At 38.1% G+C, this 21,983-nt stretch overlaps 1 protein-coding gene across 1 annotated transcript in view; it reads left to right on the top strand.

The window, feature by feature from the left end:
* The window catches only part of ARL8B (ARF like GTPase 8B), a 46,341-nt gene extending 30,799 nt beyond the window's left edge, over positions 1-15,542 (top strand). The window contains exons 3-7 of the mRNA XM_072598612.1: positions 3,503-3,576; positions 4,452-4,545; positions 9,209-9,276; positions 9,940-10,010; positions 13,273-15,542. Coding sequence (XP_072454713.1) covers positions 3,503-3,576; positions 4,452-4,545; positions 9,209-9,276; positions 9,940-10,010; positions 13,273-13,322 — 357 coding nt within the window. The 3' untranslated portion in view covers positions 13,323-15,542. The remainder of the gene's footprint in view (positions 1-3,502; positions 3,577-4,451; positions 4,546-9,208; positions 9,277-9,939; positions 10,011-13,272) is intronic.
* Positions 15,543-21,983: the final 6,441 nt, after the last annotated feature.

Here is a 21,983-nt window from a genome sequence, read left to right as displayed (position 1 = left end):
GATTCCCTGGTCATTATAATTTAGATTTGGGGAGAGGTGTTTTGGTTTTTTCCTCTTTAATCCTAGAAGTCTTCAAATTATAAATGGGGTATATTTCAAAAGCTTTAAATCAGTTGCTCATTGGAAAATGTCTTTCAAGTTACAATCTTATAAGTTATCTAAGTGGCCAGGCTACAACTGACTATAGTAGTAGTAGCATTCTAAAACCTAATTGTCACTTTTATAATGTTAAAATGTTTCTGTGGGTAACTGTGTCCTGAGTCCCTGTGATTTAGAAAAACAAAACACATCTCTCCGAGATCATCATTTGGGGCAATCTGGAGTGGAGTGGAAAAGCTAGTCTTAGGTGGGATTGCAGCAGCTGTGGAGGCGGTGAGGTTTGCATATATCTCAGCAGAAAACTTTGTGCCTCATCCTCTTTATTTCTTGGGGAGATTTCCTTTATTCTCTGGCTTCAGTTACTGCATTGTAGTGTTGACTCCCAAATCTATGTCACTGCCCTCTCAAGAGTTCATGGTTGAATAGCTCTCCGTGGATATCCTATTGATACTTTAATTCTCAAAAATAAGGCCAAAATTGGATGGGTCATCTTTAACTCTTAAAGTATTATTCTTCTCATGCTGTTTTTTTTCTATTATTGTTACTGTCCTCCCAGTTTGATAACTCAAGCTCAAAACCTCCATTTAAACCTCCCCCCCCAACAAAAAACTGTTTTTTCTTTTGTATTCTTTTATTCTAAGCAACTGCCAAGTTCTTTCTGTTCTGCTTCTGCACATATCTCTTCTCTTCATTCCTACTGAATCATCCTAGTAGTTCATGCAGGCTTTCATATCTTTTTTCCTAGGATTTTGTTACAGCTTCTTTACTGGTCATCTTGCTTCTAGGCTATCTCTTCTCCAATCCATTCTCCATACCCTACCCAGTTAGCTTCCAAATACATTACTCTAATCACAGTTTAAAAAAAAAAACCCTACAAAATACCCTTTATTGATGCTCTGTTGCCAGAATTAATGATCCTAATCAGCTAAAATCTTCCCCACTTTGGCTCTAGTTCACCTTTCCCAACTCCCTTCAACAACTGCTCTTTGTTCAAGTAGTCTGTGTCACCTAACTCTATTTGATGTTCCTTTCTGGACTTCTCTTGAAGTCTTTTACAGCTCTAGATTGATGATATTTTGATCTTTCTCTGTGCCTTTTGCTCATGGCCTCTTCTGTGCCTGGTAGGAATTGGGCCCTGCCCTCCATTGCCCTCCACATACACTCCTCTTATAGTCAGTTCCTGTGCTGCCTCTTCCATGAACAAGCTACTGATCCTCTATGCCAACAGCAATCACTCTATCTTTAGATTTCCTCAAACCATCTGCCTTGGACTCTCTGTCTTCTTTGTGCTTAATCACATTTTCATTTTTGTCTTTATATCTTTCTGGCCATACACAATTCCTTGTACTCAGCATGTCTAAAATGGAGCTCCTGTTTCTCTCAAAGCCCTTATAACCTCTGCCACACTTCCCTCTTTCAAATGACTCTCCCACCATCCTCCTAGGCCTCTTGGTCCATAATCTTGCAGTCAAACTTTACTATTACATCTTCTTCAACCTCCCATCTGTTGCCAAGACTTCTACTACTTGCTTCCACTTTCACCATAGCTTTTGTAATATCTCCTTTCCACTCATACAGTCTCTCCCCACTTTCAAGCACTCATCCTGCCAGTGGTACTATTTAATTTGTCTCCTGATTGGGACCTCTGGTTTCCTTTCTGATTCATCCTCTACGTTGCTGCCAAATTAATATTTCTAAACTCTATCTGGCCATATCAGCTCTCTACTCAGAAATCTCCAATAATTCCCTCTGTTGTAGGATAAAATCCAAACTCCTCTGTCTAACATTTAAAGGCCTTCACAATTGGGGACCTACCAACTTTTCCAGTTTAATTTCATATTATTTCCCATTTTGCATTCTTCATTCTATTTTAAACTGTTCTTATATGCTGCCGTCCATTTCTTGCCTTGGTATCTTTCTGTATGTCTTTTTCCCTTCCCTGTACATGCTTCCTTGCCTTTACTCCGAAGAATCTCTGACTGCCTTCCGGGGAGACCTTCAATATGAATTGACACACTTCCCCTCTTGAAATCACTCTTTTATTCTTTTGTATATACTTTGCATTTACTTGTATGCATCTTCTGTCTTGCTGTGGAATGTGACTTCCTTGAGACCGAGGACTCTTGAGTTTTTGTCTCCGTATCTCTGGTGCCAAAACTGTGCTTTGAATGTGGCTGGTGAGATGTGTGACCCTGGGCAATTCAGTTCACTTCTCTTAGCCTCAGTTTTCTCATCTGTAAAAAGGAGAGCATAACACTATTATTATAACTCCCTAGCTCCCAAGCTGACGGACCAACGTGAGCAGTAAATGAGATAATTTTATGAGGTACTTAGTACAGTGCATAGCACATTGCCTTATTCCCTTCTTTTCTCTCCTTTGCCTTCCTTTCCCTTGTCATTTTTCTGCCCCCATTTCCTTGTGCCTAATAGGCACTTAATACATGGAATTGAATCACTAGGACACATGGCACTCTCTTCTGATCTGTTCTAGTTTGTTTGCCTCTGATTTTGTGATCACATCTTTTAAAGTTCAGGGGTCCTCTTGATATTCAAATCATGGTTGGGAAGCTTCCTCTTGGGCTACTCACTTTCCTTATGGGCATGCACAGCTGCTTAATTTGTGACATTCAAATGTTGCCAATTGCTATTCACCTTTTGGGACAATATGGGATTGGAGTCAAATGAACCAGGGGGAAATCAGTGTATAAGAAATCTTATGAGTTTTCATGCTTACTGAGCACTTAAATACTTTGAAGGGCAGTTGATGGGAAGAAATTGGCAGATGACTTTGTGTGAGATGCAGTTAAATGAGAAGCTGTCAAAGAATGGTAGGATGGCCTATATAAATGCAACTTCTAACAAATCAATATATGTTTTTGCCTGAGATTCAAGCTTCTTATGTATGTTTTTGGTGGACGTATCATTATACTGTATATGTGCTTTAATAAACCTGAAAGTACTTGTACTGATATCTAATGCAGTGAATGGGACAGTAGACCCTCAGATATTGTTGATATAACATGAACATGATTTAATGTGATTTGAATGGTATGTTTTGGTTAATAATCATTTTTTTTTCAAAGAATTAAGGTTCAAAATGATTGAAATTAATCTTTGATTTATAAGGCAGAATCCCTTAGGATCTGTTTTAGGAATGCTAACAATATGAATTCTTGGTGTTCCACATGGTCAAGAGCCCGTTACAAGTCTTGGTTGATAAAGCTATTATATCTGGTGTTTTATTGTGTTCATATAACTTACAAGTAAGTTGTTTTCTTCGAGGGGTGCAATAAAAGTTGTCTTTTCTAAGAAACTGGAAAATGCTTCTGAAATTGTCCCCATCTTTCCTGTCTCTGTTACTTGAAATGCTCCTCATAAAAAATTGTCTTGTTTTGGTTTAAAGATCTGGGACATAGGAGGTCAGCCACGATTCCGAAGCATGTGGGAACGATACTGCCGAGGAGTCAATGCGATTGTGTAAGTGGGGTGGAGTCAGGGGCATCTTTTCAGTTTGTTGTCTTGGAAAAATTCATTGTAGCATTGGACTCCATCAGCAAGCATTTACTAAGTACTTTGTGTCCAAGTACTTATTCTATGCTGGGCGGGCCCTAGAGACACAAAGAATGAAATAATCCTTCTAAGGAGTTTACAAGTCCAACGGAGAGAGGGATTCTTTTCCTTTTTTTTCCCGTATATAAAGTAGAGACTACCAAGTTAAAAGTTTTTTAAAATTCATTTTAATTGAATTTTGAAAATTTAAAATAAAAGCATGGCTTTCTTATTATATTTAACTTTTACTTAAAACTGTGTATTAAAACTTTAAATGACAACTATGACCTTAAATGCCATGAATCCCTGAGGGTGCTAAATCTGACAGGCATCCAGGTATTATAGTAGATAGAATACCAGACCTGGAGTCAAGAAGACTCAAGTTCCAGTCCAGCCCCAGCCACTTCCTAGTTGTGGAGCCTTGGGCAAGTCACTTAACCTATCTACCTCAGTTTCCTCAACTGTGAAATAGGGATGATAATAATAGTTCTTATCTCACAAAGTTGTTGAGAAGAGCAAATGAGATAATATTTGTAAAGCATGTAGCACAGTACCTGGCACATAGTAGGCATTATAAAAATTCTGGCTATTATTACTATGATTAAATTAAATCTTCCCTCAAAATTAGGTTTTTGCCCTGTCTCTTCCCTTCTCTGGGCAGTCATGGGCTTGTCTTTTCCCCCCTCCACCCCCTTCCCCCTACCCTGAGTAGTTTGATCTGAGGTTGAACTGTGGGACAATTTTTTAAGAAAATGAGACTCTTAGATATTATTAATAAGGATTTTTGCCTTCAACTGTTTAAGTTACATGGTGGATGCTGCAGATCGTGAAAAGATTGAAGCTTCTCGGAATGAGCTACATAATCTTCTGGACAAACCACAGTTACAAGGCATTCCAGTAAGTCTGAGAAGTTTGTTTTTTGATTATAATTAGTACAGTTCACATTTGAAATGGAATTAGATCTTTAGGAAGGGGAGAAGCTGTTGCTTAAAATATAAGGAATAAGTGTAATGAAATGAGACTGGCTTGTATGTGGCTTAAGGAACCGTATTCATGACTTGTATGCTGTTATAGGTTGAAATCATGAAGATAACTCTCATCTTCCATTACACAATAGGAGGACTGTAAGACAATAGGAGAGATGTGACAGGCAGCACTAGGGTGTTCAAAATAGCAGTTTTCCTTGTCAGTTGTCATACGTGACAGCATGGAAAATGGTCCTGCTCTTGCTGTCAGATTTGCTACTTGTTAATTTGCATAATCAGGCATGGGAGAATTTTGTCACTTTCCTTTGGCTGACATTGTTTCATACCCACTTTGGGTGCTGAAGAAGACAGTAGTAACATGCACTCAGAGCTTCCACTTCAGACAGAAAGTTAACCTGGCCACAAATAAAGGATATGTGAGTGAGAGGATGTTGGGGTTAAGTCCTAGGAGACAGGCACATACATGACTGAAATAAAGCCAATGGGTGGTCACAAGCTTACCTAATGTGTTGATTAGAGACAAGTGTAGATAAGGGCACTTTGGATGTGAAGTTGAAGAGTAATCTGTGTTGATATGGGGCAGGGCACAAACTTGAAAATCTAGGGTAAGGTAAATAAAACCTTCACAGAAAAGTCTTGGCTTTCAGGAGCTTTCTATGTTGAAAGTTCACTCTAGAAGTTGTACTGGTAGGAAGGGCCTTCTAGGCACGAAGTTCTGTGGCAGAAGAGGCTTAGGCATGTCTGACTGGATAGGAGACAAGACCTTAAGGGGAACAAGTCAGTCAGGATAGTCAGTGAATTGGATTTGACTGTCAAGTGATTTCTCCTACCTCCGATCATGTCATCTTTCTTTTGTCTTTATGTGTAGCTTAAAAGGGCAGCTTTAGCCTGGGAAGGAAAAAGAGAAGGGACTCAGTAGAAGATGAGTTCCCATAGTCCAGGCTATAATTTTGAATATAAAATAACTAATACTGTTGCAAATGACAATATGATAAATGACAAGCAGGTAATATTTATTCAGCACTTATGATGTGCCAGGTACTATGCTAAGATTAGGATACAAATAAAGGTAAAAACAGTACCTGCTCTTATTCTAATGGCAAAAACGTGTGTAAATGGGCATGTACAAGGTACCTAACAGAGTAGATGCAGAGTAACTTGAGAGGGGAAGACACTCACAGCTTGGGGAGAGGCCAACAGCACTTCCCCAAGCTGTGAGTGCCTTCACCTCTCAAGTGGTGGAATTTGAACTGATTCTTAAAGGAATCCAGTGAAACTTAAAAGGGTAGAGGTGAGGAGGGATAAGATTCCAGGTGTAAAGAGAATTGTGATTTTTTATAATAATACATATAATGAATATACTAATAGATTAGATTTTTCAGAATTACCTCTATTGTGAGTTGGACTTACAATGTAGCTTGAAAGGATAAATAAAAACTTTGACAGGCCAGTCATTTTGGCAGATGTGTAGGGATGGATTGGAATGAAGAAAGACTTGAGGCAGGGAGACCAATGAGTAGGGTATTGTAATTGTCAGATGAGAGGGGATAAGGGCCTTCACTAGGATAGTGACTGTGAGTGGAAAGAAGGGTTAGTTAGGTATGAGAGATGTGGAGGAAGAAATGAGAGGATTAGGCAACTGACTAGTGATACGTAAGGTAAGTGAGAGAGGTAAGAGTTGAGGATGACATTCAGGCTTTTGAACCTGGGTCAACTGAAGGAAGGTGATGCACTTGACAGAAATGGGGAAGTTTTGAAGAAGGGTAGGTTTTTGGGGGAAAATAATGACTTCTGTTTTAGACACATTGAATTTGAGATCCCTATCAGATGTCTAGTTTGAGATGTCCAATAGGCAATTGGTGATGTGGGATTGGAACTTAGGAAAGAGTTTCTGCTAGATCTGTTGATCTGGATAACATCTGGATAGAGGTGATTGAACTTCTTGAACACATCAGAGCATATGAACATAAAGTAAGAGATGATTGAAGCAAAAAGGGAGTGGACTTAGAGCATAACCACAGTTGGTATGTGTGATATTGATGAAGATCTAACAAAGGAAATGGATGAGGAGTGATCAGAGAGGTAGGACTAGAACCCTGAGAGGAGAGTGTCTAGGAAAAGGAGATGATAATGGTGTTGGATACTACAGCGAGTTCAAGAAGGATCAGGAGAGAGGATATTTGGTTTGGCAACTCAGTAACATGGGAGAGAGTAGTTTCAATTGAGTAGTGAGATCAGAATCAAGATTTTGAAAGGCTTAGGAGACAGTGAGAAATGGAAGACAAGTTGATGGCCATCATTAGAATGTAGTAAGATTTTCTGAGGGATGAGGAAGATGTGTTTGTAGGCAGCAGGCAAAGAACAAGTAGATGGAGAGAAATGAAAGATTAGAGGAGGGCTATTAGTGGAGGCACTCTGCTGGAGAAGATGGGATTAACAGTGTATGTGGAGAGATCGTCCTTGGAAGGGGAAGGGGCACCACAACGTTGACTAGATGTAAAATGAGCAGAGAAGAGGATACTTGTGGTAAATTGTCTCAGTTTTGAAAAAGTATGAGGATGAAGTCCTTAGTTGAGGGAGTCACCAAGGGGATCCTGTAGGAGGCTTAAAGAGAGAAGGGAAGGTTTGGAATAATCGTTATGGTGAGTGGAATAGATAATTTTTTTAGGGATGAGTATGATATAATACAGTGCTGGACCTGGAGTCAGGAAGACTTGGGTTCAAACTCTGCCTCATATACAAATTAGCTCTCTGGCTTTGGGCACATTGCCTAACCTCTCAGTGAAAAATGAGATGAATGGTGGGAACAGTCTAAGGTTGGCGTTGGACAGAATGTAATAGGGCAAGAGATTGGAAAGCGGAGGTGTGACAGGTGAAAGATGAAATGATTGAGGAAGCAAAGGTTCTATCTTTTGAGCATGTCAAGTTTATTAAGCAGTGCAAACTAATTGCCCAGCAAAATGGTACCAGACCTCCTCATCTTAGGCCTAAACTCTGAATGCAGGGGGAGACAAACTCTTATACATGAAAAACAATCAAATAAGACTAATTAATTCAAAGGAAACAGTACAGCATTAGGTTATCTGATACCTAATTGGAGGAAACATTAGGAAATTTCCAAGTTGGGAGAGGGAGAGTGAATTTAGAAAAAGAAGTACCCCACTCCTCACAAATGTCTGTAATCAGTCAAAGGAACCTGGAAACAATAACTGATTGATCAGTACAGGGCCAGCTTTCAGATATGGGTTGCTTTGTGATGTACAGTTGTGAGAAAACACCTTTCCTCAATCTTTGGATCTGACTGAGTTTTTAATAAGTTTAATTAAAGGTCTCAAAATAGCAGAGAGAGGTGATCTGGTTTCTCAGCCGTGCAGGGCTAGGTTCAAACAATGCAATAAAATTTTCTCCCATTTCTCACAGTTGAATAAACTTTTCTTGTAAGAGAGAATTTGACACATAATTGAATAGAAAGGAACTGAGCTAGCTCCAGAATCAATGGAGTTGGTGTGGTTTACTCCTCACAGTTAACCACGTGCTGTCCTGATTCCCTCAGAAGTTAGGATAAAGTTGATTTGACCAACTAATAGTTCAATAGTTCATGATTGGGAAGGGAGGAGTATAGTCAGAGTGTGGGTGATGGTCTGGAAAAGGATTAGAGGTGATGGTGAAAGCAAATAATAGGTTTAGGAATAGTTTTAGGAGAAGATAAAAGAATAAAAAATAATGATTGGTTAAAAGAATTATGGAACTCTTCAATGTGAAATAGGCACATTTGTGGGTGATGGCAGGATTAAAAGTATGACTTTTTGTTGTAGACAACATGGAGGGTGAGAATACATCACTGGAATTGGAAAGCTGAGGAAGTGGGAAGTTAAGAGTATTTGAGGAAATATCAACATGCATGTTCAAAGTCCCCTGTTCCTGAGGGTAGGAGTTGTGGTAAAAAGGGAGATTGAGCTAGGCATTAACCTTCCCAAGAAGGGAGAATATGGGATGGGATGTCAGTGGTATATTTGGATAGAGTGAACTTCCAAGGAGTTGTGTTTGGTGAGTGACGATGGAATAGGGAGTATCTGGAAGCAGCAGTGAGTTGAGTTCTGAGTTTTCTCACTGAAGATTCCAGCTCTGGTTGGGTGCCTTATTTTTCTGATTATTCTAATTTGGGAGGATTGTATATGAGTAAATATGCATCCATGCACAGGTATGCATATACACATTCAGTATAGTAGATATGTATAGATTAGAAAGTTATTAGCATTTGCATTTCCAGGCTTGCCTAAAAAAATTTTTATTTTATTGATTTTTATGAAAAAATTCCTAAGCTAGTGAATTTCATTACAAGCAGAGAATAGAACACAATTTGAGAGTCATTTGGTAGGAATGAGTTCTTAACCTGCCACGTGAAAGGATCCTACCCCTGACATACTGGGGCTCTCATCATGTATCAGGAGGGTTAAGATGGATTCTTGTTGAACATTTTTAAGTATGAAGTTCTGTTGAAGTTGATAATCTTTGTTCACTCAATCCTTAAGGTACTTTTATTAACATTTGAACTTCCCCCTTTCTTTTTAAAGGTGCTAGTACTTGGAAACAAGAGAGACCTGCCTAATGCCTTGGATGAGAAACAACTGATTGAAAAAATGTATGTTTCATGACAATGTGAAAGGGATTTTCTTTTGTACCAAATCCACTTATATTGTATAGTTTTGTTGACAGCTATTTTAGCAAGTCATTTCTTGACATTTTTCTTGCCCATCATAGAACTGTTCCCTTGAAAACAGTAAAAGAATCAAACAAAATTGACCACATCTGATAATGTTCTCTACCTCTCTCTTGAAAAGAAGCTGTTGACATTTGTCATTTGTGAACCTGACACTGCAGCTTCATTTCAATTAAGTGTTTGACTTCCTTTTCATTGTTTTCATTGGTTTTAGTTATGAAGTATATTTTTCTGGTTCTGCTTTCATTGCTTAGTATCAATTCATACAAATCTTTGCTGATTTCTTGGAATGCCCTGTATTCTTCATTTCTTAGAGCACAGTGTTATTCCCATTCATATTCCATGATTTGTTCTCTTGCATACCTTGCTTACTGTTTTAATTGTTTAGAAGTGTAGATTTATTCAGCATTTGCAGTGGTTTTCCTCTTGTAGGTGATAATCCTCAGCCTGTTCGAGATATCATAGATGCTCAGATATACTTAGTGGTGGTCGTAGTCACTCTCTTCATTCTGTCTAACACAAATACCTAAGCAAAACTGGCCAGTTCTTAAATGGAAATTTATTTTTAAATTTTGCCTTTTCTAGGAATCTCTCTGCTATTCAGGACAGAGAAATTTGCTGCTATTCAATTTCTTGCAAAGAAAAGGATAATATAGGTAGGTAACGTCTAGCATTTCTTACAAAATGATTTGCTATTTGTTTTTGTACTTTTCTCCTTCCTCATTATAGGTTAAGTGATTCACACAGTGCACTGTTTTTCCCTCCATGATGAAGAGTGACTTTAAACTCCTTGGCACTAGACTTTCCTCCCAACTATTTAAAGAGATTAACTCAGTAAAGCCATGCAGTTAGGTGCATGGTGCATGATATTTATTGTAGTAATCTTTTTGGTGCTGGTATCCAGCATTGCTGCATATTAAAATGGTACTTTTGAAATAGGAATTTTTAAAGACTGGTCAGGAAGCACCATAAACACTTTTCACTTGCTAAAACTGAGCGTATTGCTGTAATATATTAGCACTCTCGGAGCAATAAGCCAGAAATAACGATGAACTTTAATGTACTTAAATAATCACTTCTGTCTGATATTCAGTCACTTAAACTAATCTGTTGAAGGATTATTTAATAAACAGAAGTATGAATGTGTAGCGTTTCAGAAGCGGTCCAGAGACGATGTTACCCTTGCTTGTAGCTGTTAGGGGGGTTTGAGCTTTTTCTCTCATTCCTTCCTTTCTTACTTTCTCTGTCCCTTCTTCTCCTTAATCTTCAGGATTCTTCAGGGTATCAAATCTATGATAGTCCATGTGAAAATGCTTTGTAAATGATAGTACACTTTGCTATTTGTGGAGTCAGTAAGGTTTGTCTTGATTCTTAATTTTTGCATTTCAGAAACTTTTTTTGAGTACACTTAGGGGCCTTAGCAAATTAGTGCAGACTAAATTTAAGGCTTCTTTAGAAATAAGAATGTCATTTTATTTCTCTTGAGAAATATCTCATGAGTTGCCTGAAGTACTTACATTGACTGAGTTGGACACTTCTTTCCCTTGGGGTAATGCCAGAGAAACACCCACATTCTCAGGTGCATTCTCATTCCCATTTCTGTTCCACATCAGAATAATGATTGGTCTCTTTGCGTTTGTTACTTACTATCATCCTCATTCCTTATTTCAGCATGCTTTAATTTTATAGTGGCTCATCATTTTTCATGGATTTAGATTGGTTCTTTCTTATGAGAAGATTAACAGTAGCATTTTTTCCCAAATCCTGGTCTAGAATGAGTTATTTCTGGGATAACTAACTCATCCATGGAGTATTATTTCTTACTAGCTTTCATAACCTGAAGAGATGTGTATCTTGATGACTTTTGTTATTCACCTCAGGCTAGGAGTCATCTTACTTGTAGACTTGTCCTGTGTTTACTGATTGTAATTGTGAGGTAAAGCAGTTGAAAAATAGATAAATTCAGACATCTCACCAATGTAGTCTTGCTTCAATTTAGTCAATTTCTCAATTAGTCAAATTCTGTTTTGCCACTTTTACACCTCAGTGACCTGTTATAGCTGTTGAATAGTTCAGATAGCTTTGTATAATTACCAGTTGGATGTCTAAGACCTTTGAAAACATTCATCTGTCTAAACCCATAACTTTTACTTTGTCTAGTAAGTATCAGTTATTGATCACAAAGATTTTAACTTTCTGTTTCTCCTACATAGTTTGGGCATGAAGGATTCTGTTCACTTAAATATTCTACTTGATTGAATATAAACATATAGGTATCTGGACGTGGAGAGGGATCTTAGTGATTGTGTAGTTCTTCCCATCATTTTGTAGATCATAGGATCAGATCTCTAGCTGGAAGGGATCTCAGAATCCATCTAATGCAATTCCCTCATTTTATTGGTGAAGAAATTGAGACCATGAAGGGGAAATGACTTGCCTTAACCACTTAGCCCAGTGTCTGGCACATAGCAGGCATTTAATAAAATGCTTGTTGACTGACATAGGTAGGTTGGATTTGAACCTAGGGTCTTTGCCCATGATTCCACATTGAGTTAGTGCCTACTGCCAAGGATGTAGCCAAAACAGGTGCTTAGTAAAACCTGGGTTACTTAATGTGTTCCTTAAATGGGAGTTCAGAGTCCTGTGTTGTATGGGTTCCTAAGAAATGTTTTTGAGCCCACTCGAGTCTTATTCACAGCAGTTTGCCTGTACTATCAAACAGCCTGTTGGGTACATACATGGACCCTTTCAGTTAGAGTTCAGTAATCAGGATCCTGTTCTGAGAGCTTGATGTCACAGATAATACCCATTATTGAGTACCCTTTCCTAGGGGATGGTGATTGTGCTTAGTTTTGGAAAATGATATATTTGGCTCTTAGTCTTTAGGACACAATCTCATTGCTTATTTTTACTGTTTTATATATAGATATATATGTATGTATGTATGTATGTATGTATGTATATATATGTATGTATGTATGTATATGTATGTATGTATGTATATGTATATGTATATATTTTGTGCATTTGGGCTTGGAAACAATACAAGTCCTAACTTTAGACCTCCTGCAACATCCAGAACATAGAGAAACTCTGTGAGGCTTTTGCCTGTTATTCCTGCCCTCTTCCCTTTTTCCTCAACATATTTTGTATCTGTTTTGTATTTATTCATCTCGGAACATATCTATACCTAGTAGAATGTAGCTACTTACTAGGATATTGAAGCAGTTTGGAGATGTGACTGTAGAGATACTGCTGTTGATATTTGAAAGATTGTAAAAATATATATATATATATATATATATATATATATATGCGATTGGAAAAAGCTAAGTTTCCTGACTTCCCAGAAAGGGGAAAGAATAGGCCCTCCAAGCTGTAGACTAGTGAGCTCAATTCCTGGCAGAATTTCATAATGTCTTATTAAGGGGATAGCTATTAAAACATTTAGAAAAACAAATAGGGATCACAAAGAACTTCCTCACGAGTAGGTCAGGGGGCAGCTAAGTGGATAGAGTAGTAGCTCTGAAATCAGAAGGACCTGAGTTCAGATTTGACCTCAAACACTTGCTAGCTGTGTGCCTCTGGGCAAGTCACTTAGCTCTGATTGCCTCAGAAAACAAACACAAAAACAATTAAGCAGGCTGACCTCTCTTCCTTGATACAGTGAAGCTTTGGAAGATAATTTCTGGTAAAACGTTTTGTGTCTTCCAGTCAGGGTTTCATATGTTATTGGCCCCTCTTGCTTCGTGGTTTTTTAAGTTGAGTGCAGATGTTGTAGCTAATTTAGATTTGATTTTACATCATTGAGACATTATTTCTCTATTCTGATGCTCTCTTTATACTTGGCATTCATTCCTTTCAGGGTTTTATTGAGCCATTGGTAGTCTTACCACCATTTTCCCTTTGTCCCCTTAGACATCACGCTTCAGTGGCTTATTCAGCATTCGAAATCTAGAAGAAGCTGAGGTCTTCAACCCATGGAGCCCCTCCCCCCACCCCGCTGGCTGTGATCCCAGACTTGTCGTCCGTTCCTCTGACGTGCTACCCAGAATATGGTCCTTCCTACATCCAAGAAATGGCCTTTTGTCTGAGTTAATTTCTCCTGTGCGCTGCTGGAGATGTGTATCCTTCACCTGTCACAAAGCATCACCTAGAGTTGTCATGATAAAGTCAGCACAAAAAGGCTTGTCACAAACAGCACACAGAGCTGTTGAAGCAGTCTTGACCGTCTTAAATCAAGGAAATTGCGTATTTCAGTTTGGGTCATTCTGGCCAGATTTTTGTATTGATTCTCAGCAAGTGTTTATGATATTTAATTAGATTTCAGTAGCTTGATACTGAGACAGCATGAGGATTCTAGCACCACCTACTGTATTTAGAAACCCTTTAAACCTGACTTCTGTGGGATAGAAGCCTGGCGTTTCTTTTTCTTATCTCACACATGCATGTGAAATGTATATTTTTAAGCCATAGGAATGGAAATTGTCTGACAAGGGGGCACAAAAAAGCTCAGTGAGGTCAATGTCACCATTTCTCTTCTCTGCTGGTGAGATCTTACCCAGGGATTTTTAGAAATGAACTACTTTCTGGTGATGCATAAGAGCCACGTACATAGTGGTGGGATGATGTGGGAGAAACTAAGGCATGCTGTTTTGTAGCTGTCCAGATCATTACTTGTATCCTTTTTTTGGTTTAACTTTTTAAGGGGATGGGAATTGACTTTCTCAAAAATTTTGAAGGGTTTAGAGCATTCCAGTCAAATAATAAAACTCATGAAGAATGTCACTTTGTTCAAAGCCCTGTATGTTTTTCTGTCTCCATGTCATTAAGTCAGTGCTGCTGCATGACTCTCAAATGATTGAATTTTTATATCCAGTTATAATAGGACTTTCAGCACAAAAGATACCTGTAAAACTGTCATGTTTTGTCTCTCTTACTGATTTCAGGCCTAGCACCACTCTGCCTGGTTCCCCTAGACATCTTGGTTATTGTGACAACTCTAGACCAGTTTGCTTTTGTAATGTAATCATGCGCCATGTGGACAGGTTGTAGGACGTCTGAGACAGAGGTGTCTAAGCACAACAGAGCTGATTAATTGATCCTGTTAATTGATTCACTTCTATAAGATAGAGATGGGTGGGTTAAAACGAAAAATGAACATGTTTTGTAGCTTAGTGATCTCCATATATTTAAAGGGACACACATGTTAATTCTGGTTCATTCGTAAAATATTGATGTAGACCACTGTAGGAGATAAAACTCTCTGGTACACCTGCTTATGTGTTGCCTCACACTGTGTGTGATTTTTTTTTTTAGCAGCACTTAAATATAGACAGTGCATTTCCAAAATCGTTGAGCACTCAAAATGTGGTCAACAATGACTTCTTTTAATGAGTACCCGTTTTAATTTATAGACTGCCATGGCCTTAATATTCTGTACAAACTATTGCACCATGTTGCACAGACACTACTTGATTTCTCTCCATTTACATTTTTTTTTAAAGAGAAAAATTGGGGCTTTATGAAATTGTCCTTTTTTTTTCCCCTTAAAGCATGTTGCATATTTCCCGGGTGACTGTGACGGGTAGGGGTGGGGGTTCTGTCAGACGGGGATATTAACGTGCTGCTGTAGTTGAACATCTTGAATGTTCACTATGAGTTGCGACAGTTAATTTAGCAACTTGCTTGTGCCTGAAAGGAGGAAACTGAACTAAAATGCGTGAATCTCTGTGGGGACCAGGTCACATCTTATTAGCTGACCTATAGCCGAACTTGAAGTGTTTGTGTCGAAATCATTGCTTTTTAGCATTTGAGGCATCAAGACACTACTACTACCAACTGTTTCCCTGTGCATTTATTAACCTTTGCATGTGAAAGCTTAACAGTTACTGAACTTTGTAAATAAGTGAATTTTTTTATTTAGGTGGATGCATCTGTCTGTTTACTGCATTTCTCAGCTTAATTCAATAAACTTGCGTTTCAAGGGTTGTATTAGCAATTTTAACTTGCTGAATTGTTCAGAATGTGAATCATGATGGAAGACGCTGACTTTATTGAAGAAAGGATGTAAAGACACGGTTAACACAAGGTCCAGAGATCCAGGGTTGGAAAGATTGTTAGCCCTCCAAGAAATTGGGTTGTAGGCCAATAAAAATTGAAATAAACCTTTTAAAATATATAACCCACCAAATGGATACTGTGATTCTTTTTCAGGCTGTTTCTATTCTCTGCCATGTATGTATCATTATTTTGACTATGCTTCGGGAAATGCTGTTATTTATGAACTGAATGGTTTGGACTACCTGAGAAGTTCTTAATTTAGGGTCCATGAATCCCCTCCCACCATGAGTCTGTGTATAGATTTGGGGGAAGGGTGTCTATGGGCTTGGATGGGAAATCTGCCCCATCTCCCTCTCCGCCATCTTTAAGCCTGCTGAAATCTTGCATTTCTTCAGTTATTTTATTTTATTAATTAATTTTATTTATTTTCAGTGTTCTACAATAACTACCATATAACTTAGGTTATTATTTTTCCCTCCCTTCCCCGTACCTCTCCCCTCCCTCCCCAAGATGGCATACAGTTTTGTATAGGTTCTACACATACATTCCAATTAAATACATTTTCACTATATTCATGCTGTGTTGAAGAATTAAAATGAGTGGGAGAAATCATCTAACAAACCAAAATGCAATACACACACACACACACGCATGCATGCATGCACACACATACAAATACAAATGATCTGCTACAATCTGCGATTGAATTCCATAGTTCTTTCTTTGGATGTGGAAGGTATTTTGCTTTAGAAGACCACTGGAAATTTTTTTTTAAGTCCTTGCATTGCAATGAAGTTCCAGATCTACCAGAAAAAACTCTCACACACTGTGGTCGTTGTTGTGCACAAAGTTCTCCTGGTTCTGCTCCTTTCGCTCAGCATCAGATCATATAAGTCTTGCCAGGCCTCTCTGAAGTCTTTCTGTTCATCATTTCTTATAGCACAATAGTATTCCATTACATTCATATACCATAATTTATTCAGTCATTCCCCAATTGATGGGCATCTCCTTGATTTCCAGTTTTTGGTCACCACAAAGAGTGCTGCTATAAGTATTTTTGTACATGTGGGATCCTTTCCCATTTTTATGATCTCTTGGGGATACAGTCCTAGAAGCGCTATTGCTGGGTCAAAGGGTATGCACAATTTTGCCTGGGCATAGTTTCAGGTATTTTAAACCATTCTGATGAGCTATCCGTTGGTTTCCCCAGACTCCCAAAGGGGTCCACGATAATAATAACTGCTATCGTTTGTGTAGAGCTTTGAGGTTAGCAAAGTACTTTACAATGTTATTTTATCCTCACAGCAATCTCACAACACACAAAAAAGGTAGCTTCCCTGTATTCACTGATCTCCAAGATCCTTCCAACTCCATTGTGTGAATATAACCTAGCTGATGAGGCCAAATTAACACTTTACTGCAGGTATTTGCTAATAAATAAATATTGTAAATGTTGTCCCCTTTTCATTTCTTATTTAGAGATGAGTAATTGTTTAAATGTAGATGTTTTTAACACTATTGCTACTTAGCAAATGCTTTTTAAAGTGCTGAAATTAGCCACCTGACATATTTAGGGTAACAAAGAAGCAACTAATACTTGTAAATGGTAACAAGTTTTTTTTTTTCTCAGCCACAACAGTTCATAGGTATTTGCTGAGTATAATCTCAGTAGAATCAAGCAACCATGCACCCATCTACATTTGGAACCCAAGCAGATTTTTACTCATAAAACAAGCCATTATGTAAAATATCTCTTTTGAGTGCTCAGGCATGCAGTGACTTGTATCTGATCTTCAACTGACTCTCAGCAGTGGGGATATGACGAGAGAAATGAAACAGCAATGAGTTTATCAAGAAGATACATCTGTTAATGTGCTCAGGAAGAAAGGCAGATTCTTAAAATCTTAAGGCACTTGGGTTATAGAGTAAGAGTTTTTGGATTAGGAGTAGGGAAACCTGGATTTTGGTTCTAATATTGGGTATTTCTAGAAAATAGCTCATGGAAGTGTAGGGCTTTCAGGTTTGCCAAGTCCACCACACACACGATCTATTTTGAGGTAGGTGCTATTATCTTTACGGATGAGAAAAGTGAAACCCAGAGAGGCTGTGACTTGCATAGCCTTAAACAGCTACTTTGTGTCTGAGGCTGGGCTCCCTGCCTCCAAAGCCAGCTTTTCATCTGGTATTCCATGCAGTTAGCCTATCCTAGGTCTTAATTTCCTTACTGTAACATGACAGTTAAACAAGGTCACCCTCAAGAGATCTAGTTCTAAAGTTCTGTACATTAAAAGTTGTTTTCCAAGTAAGCTATATTAATTTCCCTAGAGACATTGGTACTATGCCCCAGGGCAGAAAATAGAGTAAGTCACTTGTTTTAAAGAAGTTTAATTTCTTGTCACTTTGTAGAGATTTAAAAAGAAAAATCCAAGGAGTTACCTAGGCTCCTTTATTTAAATGTATCTAGCTTTAAACCCTAACGTAAGTAAAATGGTGGGGGACTATCACAAATACTTACTTTTTGTATAATACTTTATGGGTGTTTAATGGGTGTTGAATTTACTTGTTACTTCTTAAATTGGCAATTTAAGTAATTTGCTGACCCACCACAGAGATCTGTAACATGTAGTGAGTGAATCTGATAGTTAGACCTCGAATGGCCTGAGCCCATTAACTTAGAAGATAGGAGGCAGTGAGTAGGAAAGGGAGACTGCAGGTTCTGAAGGATACATTTGACCCAAACCCTTACCTTACTTTTGAGACTGTCCTGGAACAATGGGTAAGAAAATGCTTTGTTTCAACATATCAACAAGAATATAACATAGATTTGCATTTGTAATATGGACAGTAGACAGTGGACTAACTCAAGGCGTTGTCTACCATAACTGGTTCAGCTAGGTCTTTTGTAATCGTATAACCTCTGCCATTCCTAAGTATTATAGCAAGTCACAATTATATAGCACTCCTGTTTCAACATCTAAAGTGACTAACACATCCCTATGTTCAACAAAAGTTTACCTGATTTTTAAAAAAGTAGTTAGCTGTCATTTAAATTTTTTCGTGTGTGTGTGTGTGTGTGTGTGTGTGTGTGTGAGAGAGAGAGAGAGACAGAGAGAGAAAGAGTGAGAGAGAGAGAGAGAGAGAGAGAGCGCGCGCACGCGTGAGCACGAGCGCTTTTTACCCAGTGAGCTCTTGGCTTCTTCCTTACCACTTAAATTAAGGCTAAGTAATCCACCTACTTAAGTCCTCTCCTTTACTGCTACGTGGGTAACTAAGCACTAATTATCCACCAGCCATTTCTGTAATATTAATAATAGTTATCATTTGCATAGAGCCTACTAAATGCCAGGCACTTTTATTGGTGTATTTTTGCTTTAATATCCTTGGCACCTTTGTAGAAAGTAATGCAAGGGAGCTTATTCACATTAAAAAAATTTTTAAATTGAATGATTTGTTTTGAGTATTCGACAATCACTTCCATATATCTTAGATTTTTTTCCATTTCTTCCCCCTCATTTCCCCCTTCCTCCCCACTCCCTCCCTGAGATGGTGTACAATCTTATATAAGTTCTACACATACATTCCTATTAAATGCATGTTGCATAGAAGAATTAAAATGAATGGGAGTAACCATAAAGCAAAACAGAGCAAAACATAATACAAGAGAAAATGGTCTGCTTCTATCTGTGATCCAATTCCATAGTTCTTTCTCTGAATGTGGAAGGTGTTTTGCCTCGAGTCCATTGGAAATTTTTTAAATGCATGCATTTCAATGAAGTACTAAGTCTACCAGAAAAATTCCTTGAACACTGTGGTTGTTGCTGTGTACAAAGTTCTCCTGGTTCTGCTCCTTTCACTCAGCATCAGTTCATATATGTGTTTCCAGGCTTCTCTGAAGTCTTCCTCTTCATCTTTTCTCATAGTGCAATGGTATTCCATTACATCATATACCACAATTTGTTCAGCCATTCCCCAATTGATTTCCAGTTTTGAGCCACCACAAAAAGAGCTTCTATAAATATTTTTGTACATGTGGGACCCTTTTCCATTTCTATGATCTCTTTGGGATAGAGTCCCAGAAGCTATATTGCTGGGTCAAAGGGTATGCACATTTTTGTAGCCCTTTGGGCATAGTTCCAAATTGGTCTCCAGAATGGTTGGATCAGTTCACAGCTTCACCAACAATAATTATTCACTTTTTTTAAAAAAAAAAATTTAACTGTAACTTTTTATAACAACAATACAATGATATTTGTAAAGAGCGCTAAGGTTTGCATTGTGTCTAAATATTTTATCTCATTTGATCAGAATTTCTTTTGTAGCAACTGATCCCCTTCTGGTTGGATGAATTTTAATCTTTGTATGTTGAATTTAAGATGCTTAGGACTGTTAGGCTCAGCCTGAAACACTCAGTCTGGATGGAGTTAACATGAGTCTGGGATCTTTTCTTTATTATTGTTGACCTGAAATGTTGGGCGCCATAACTGTTGACCTGAAAACTTTATTAAGAAAAGGCAACAGGCTAATGCATACATTTTATGATTTAATTAATTAATCAATTCCCTATTAAAGACAACGGTAACATAATGCATTATGGAGCCAGAAATGGTCTGGCTACCCAGTGCAGAAATCTTCTGGCTTATATACATTTTGCCATGAGAAAGGAACTCTCCTAATTGAGCAAATCGTAAATTCAGTAAGACAAGACAATTAACAAAGCAATGTTGGTCAGGCCTTGGGATTCCAGGCTGGATAAACATATGTCTCGGTGATAAGGAAATCCCACCACTAGTGAGTGGCAGGCTTCCTGCCCTAAACAGATAACTGACATAGGAAAGGGTAAACAAAGTTCAATAGAAATTACGACCTAAGATGTCTGTGTTTTCTTTACCATTAACATGCCATAACATAGTATATGTCTGCAAATATTAAGATATGGAAAACGTCCCATTATTCAAGATAGTGTCTTAGGTTAAAGGTCACTTAAGGAGTGTAGAGCCAGCCTTGGCTGGCTTTTGCTGACATAGGAAAGGCATTCTCTGAGTTTGCTTCAGAGAGAACAAAGAGATTATTCCAAAATTTTATATTAAACATTATCATTATCAAGCTCTGAGGAATAGATTCCTACTACTCAAGTTCATGAGCTCAAACTAACATTCAAAGAGATATGTATTTACACTTTGGACATGCCTTTCTACTGGCTGGCATACCATGGCTCCAGGTGTGTCCTAGTTCTGGCATTAGCTTCCTGGTAAGCTGAATTAGCAATCTGAGGGTCTGTTCAGTGAACATGGACTCTAAACCAGAGGAGTTGGATGATCTTATGAGGGTACTTGAACTAGGCTCTGATGGAAAGCCTTCAGAATCACTGCCACTGCATTGTAGAGAATATTATTCTAGCAACCAGGGTTCTCTGACTCCACCAGGTGGTATATTCTTTCTATAATACATTTCCATGATTAACATTTATACCTGTGATCTCCCACAAAGCTAGATTCAGGAAGAACAAAGATTCAGGTTCAAATGTAGCCTCAGGCATTTACTTAGCTAGGTGTTGTTGGGCAAGTCATTTAATCTGTTTGCCTCAGTTTTCTTAGCTGTTAAGTGGGGATCATAATAGCACCTACCTCCCAGGGTTGTTACAAGGGTCAAATGAGATAATGCTTGTAAGGCACAGTGCCAGGCACACAGTAGGTGCTGTCCAAATGCTAGCTGGTTATTGTTGTTATTACTTGGGTTTAGTTTTGGTTCTGCCATTTTTCTGCCTTTTTTGATGACTTGAACAAGTTGCTTAAAATTGATTTCTCCTTTTTTTTTGTAAAATAATACTCTCTTCTGGTCAAATAACATGGCTAACATAATCTGTTTTAGAAAATGATTCCTGTTGGCTTCATTTTTAGAAGCCGGCCTTTTCTGACTTTGAACCTAATTTCTGAGGTGTTACTTAGGATTGCACTGTATACTAGTAGTTTTTTTTTTTAAGGAAAGTAACCTTTATGAATTACATATGAAAAACATTTCTAATACACAATTTTGAAAGAGCATAAGATTTAGAGCCAGGAGGAAACTTAAAGATCAACTGATCAATCCCCCTCTCTTCACAGATAAAGAAACCAAGTCCCTGAGACACTAAAGTGATTTGCCCAACATCACAAATGTAGCAATAGAATCTGAAGTTGGGTCCTCTTATTGCAAATCCAGTGTTCTTTTCATGATGATGTAGTTTAGAACTTGGCCCTCCAGTGAGGATAGGCTTTGTGTCATTAATGTATATAGCTGCTATATCTCTCTTGGATGCTATATAAATTTTAAGTTACACTTAAAGTTACATCAGAAAGCATCCAGCAAAAGGTATGATGATGCCTTTTAAAATCCCTAGCCTTTGTGATTCTAGCAGGGGTAGAACCTGCAAATGCAGGGTCAAGGACCTCTGATGTGTCAGCAGGATCAGGTTTCTGGAGGGAGTGGTGTGCATTTAGATGGTGTATAGTAAGACATGCTTTATTATTGTTTAGTAAGACATGCTTTATTATGGGGCTATAATGGCTACAACAGAATCCACAGAAGAA

Source organism: Notamacropus eugenii, chromosome 3 (genome assembly GCF_028372415.1).
Source record: "Notamacropus eugenii isolate mMacEug1 chromosome 3, mMacEug1.pri_v2, whole genome shotgun sequence".
In the NCBI taxonomy this organism is placed as follows: domain Eukaryota; kingdom Metazoa; phylum Chordata; class Mammalia; order Diprotodontia; family Macropodidae; genus Notamacropus; species Notamacropus eugenii.
Note: the sequence above shows the minus strand (reverse complement) of the source record. Positions and strands in the feature narration are given on the sequence as shown.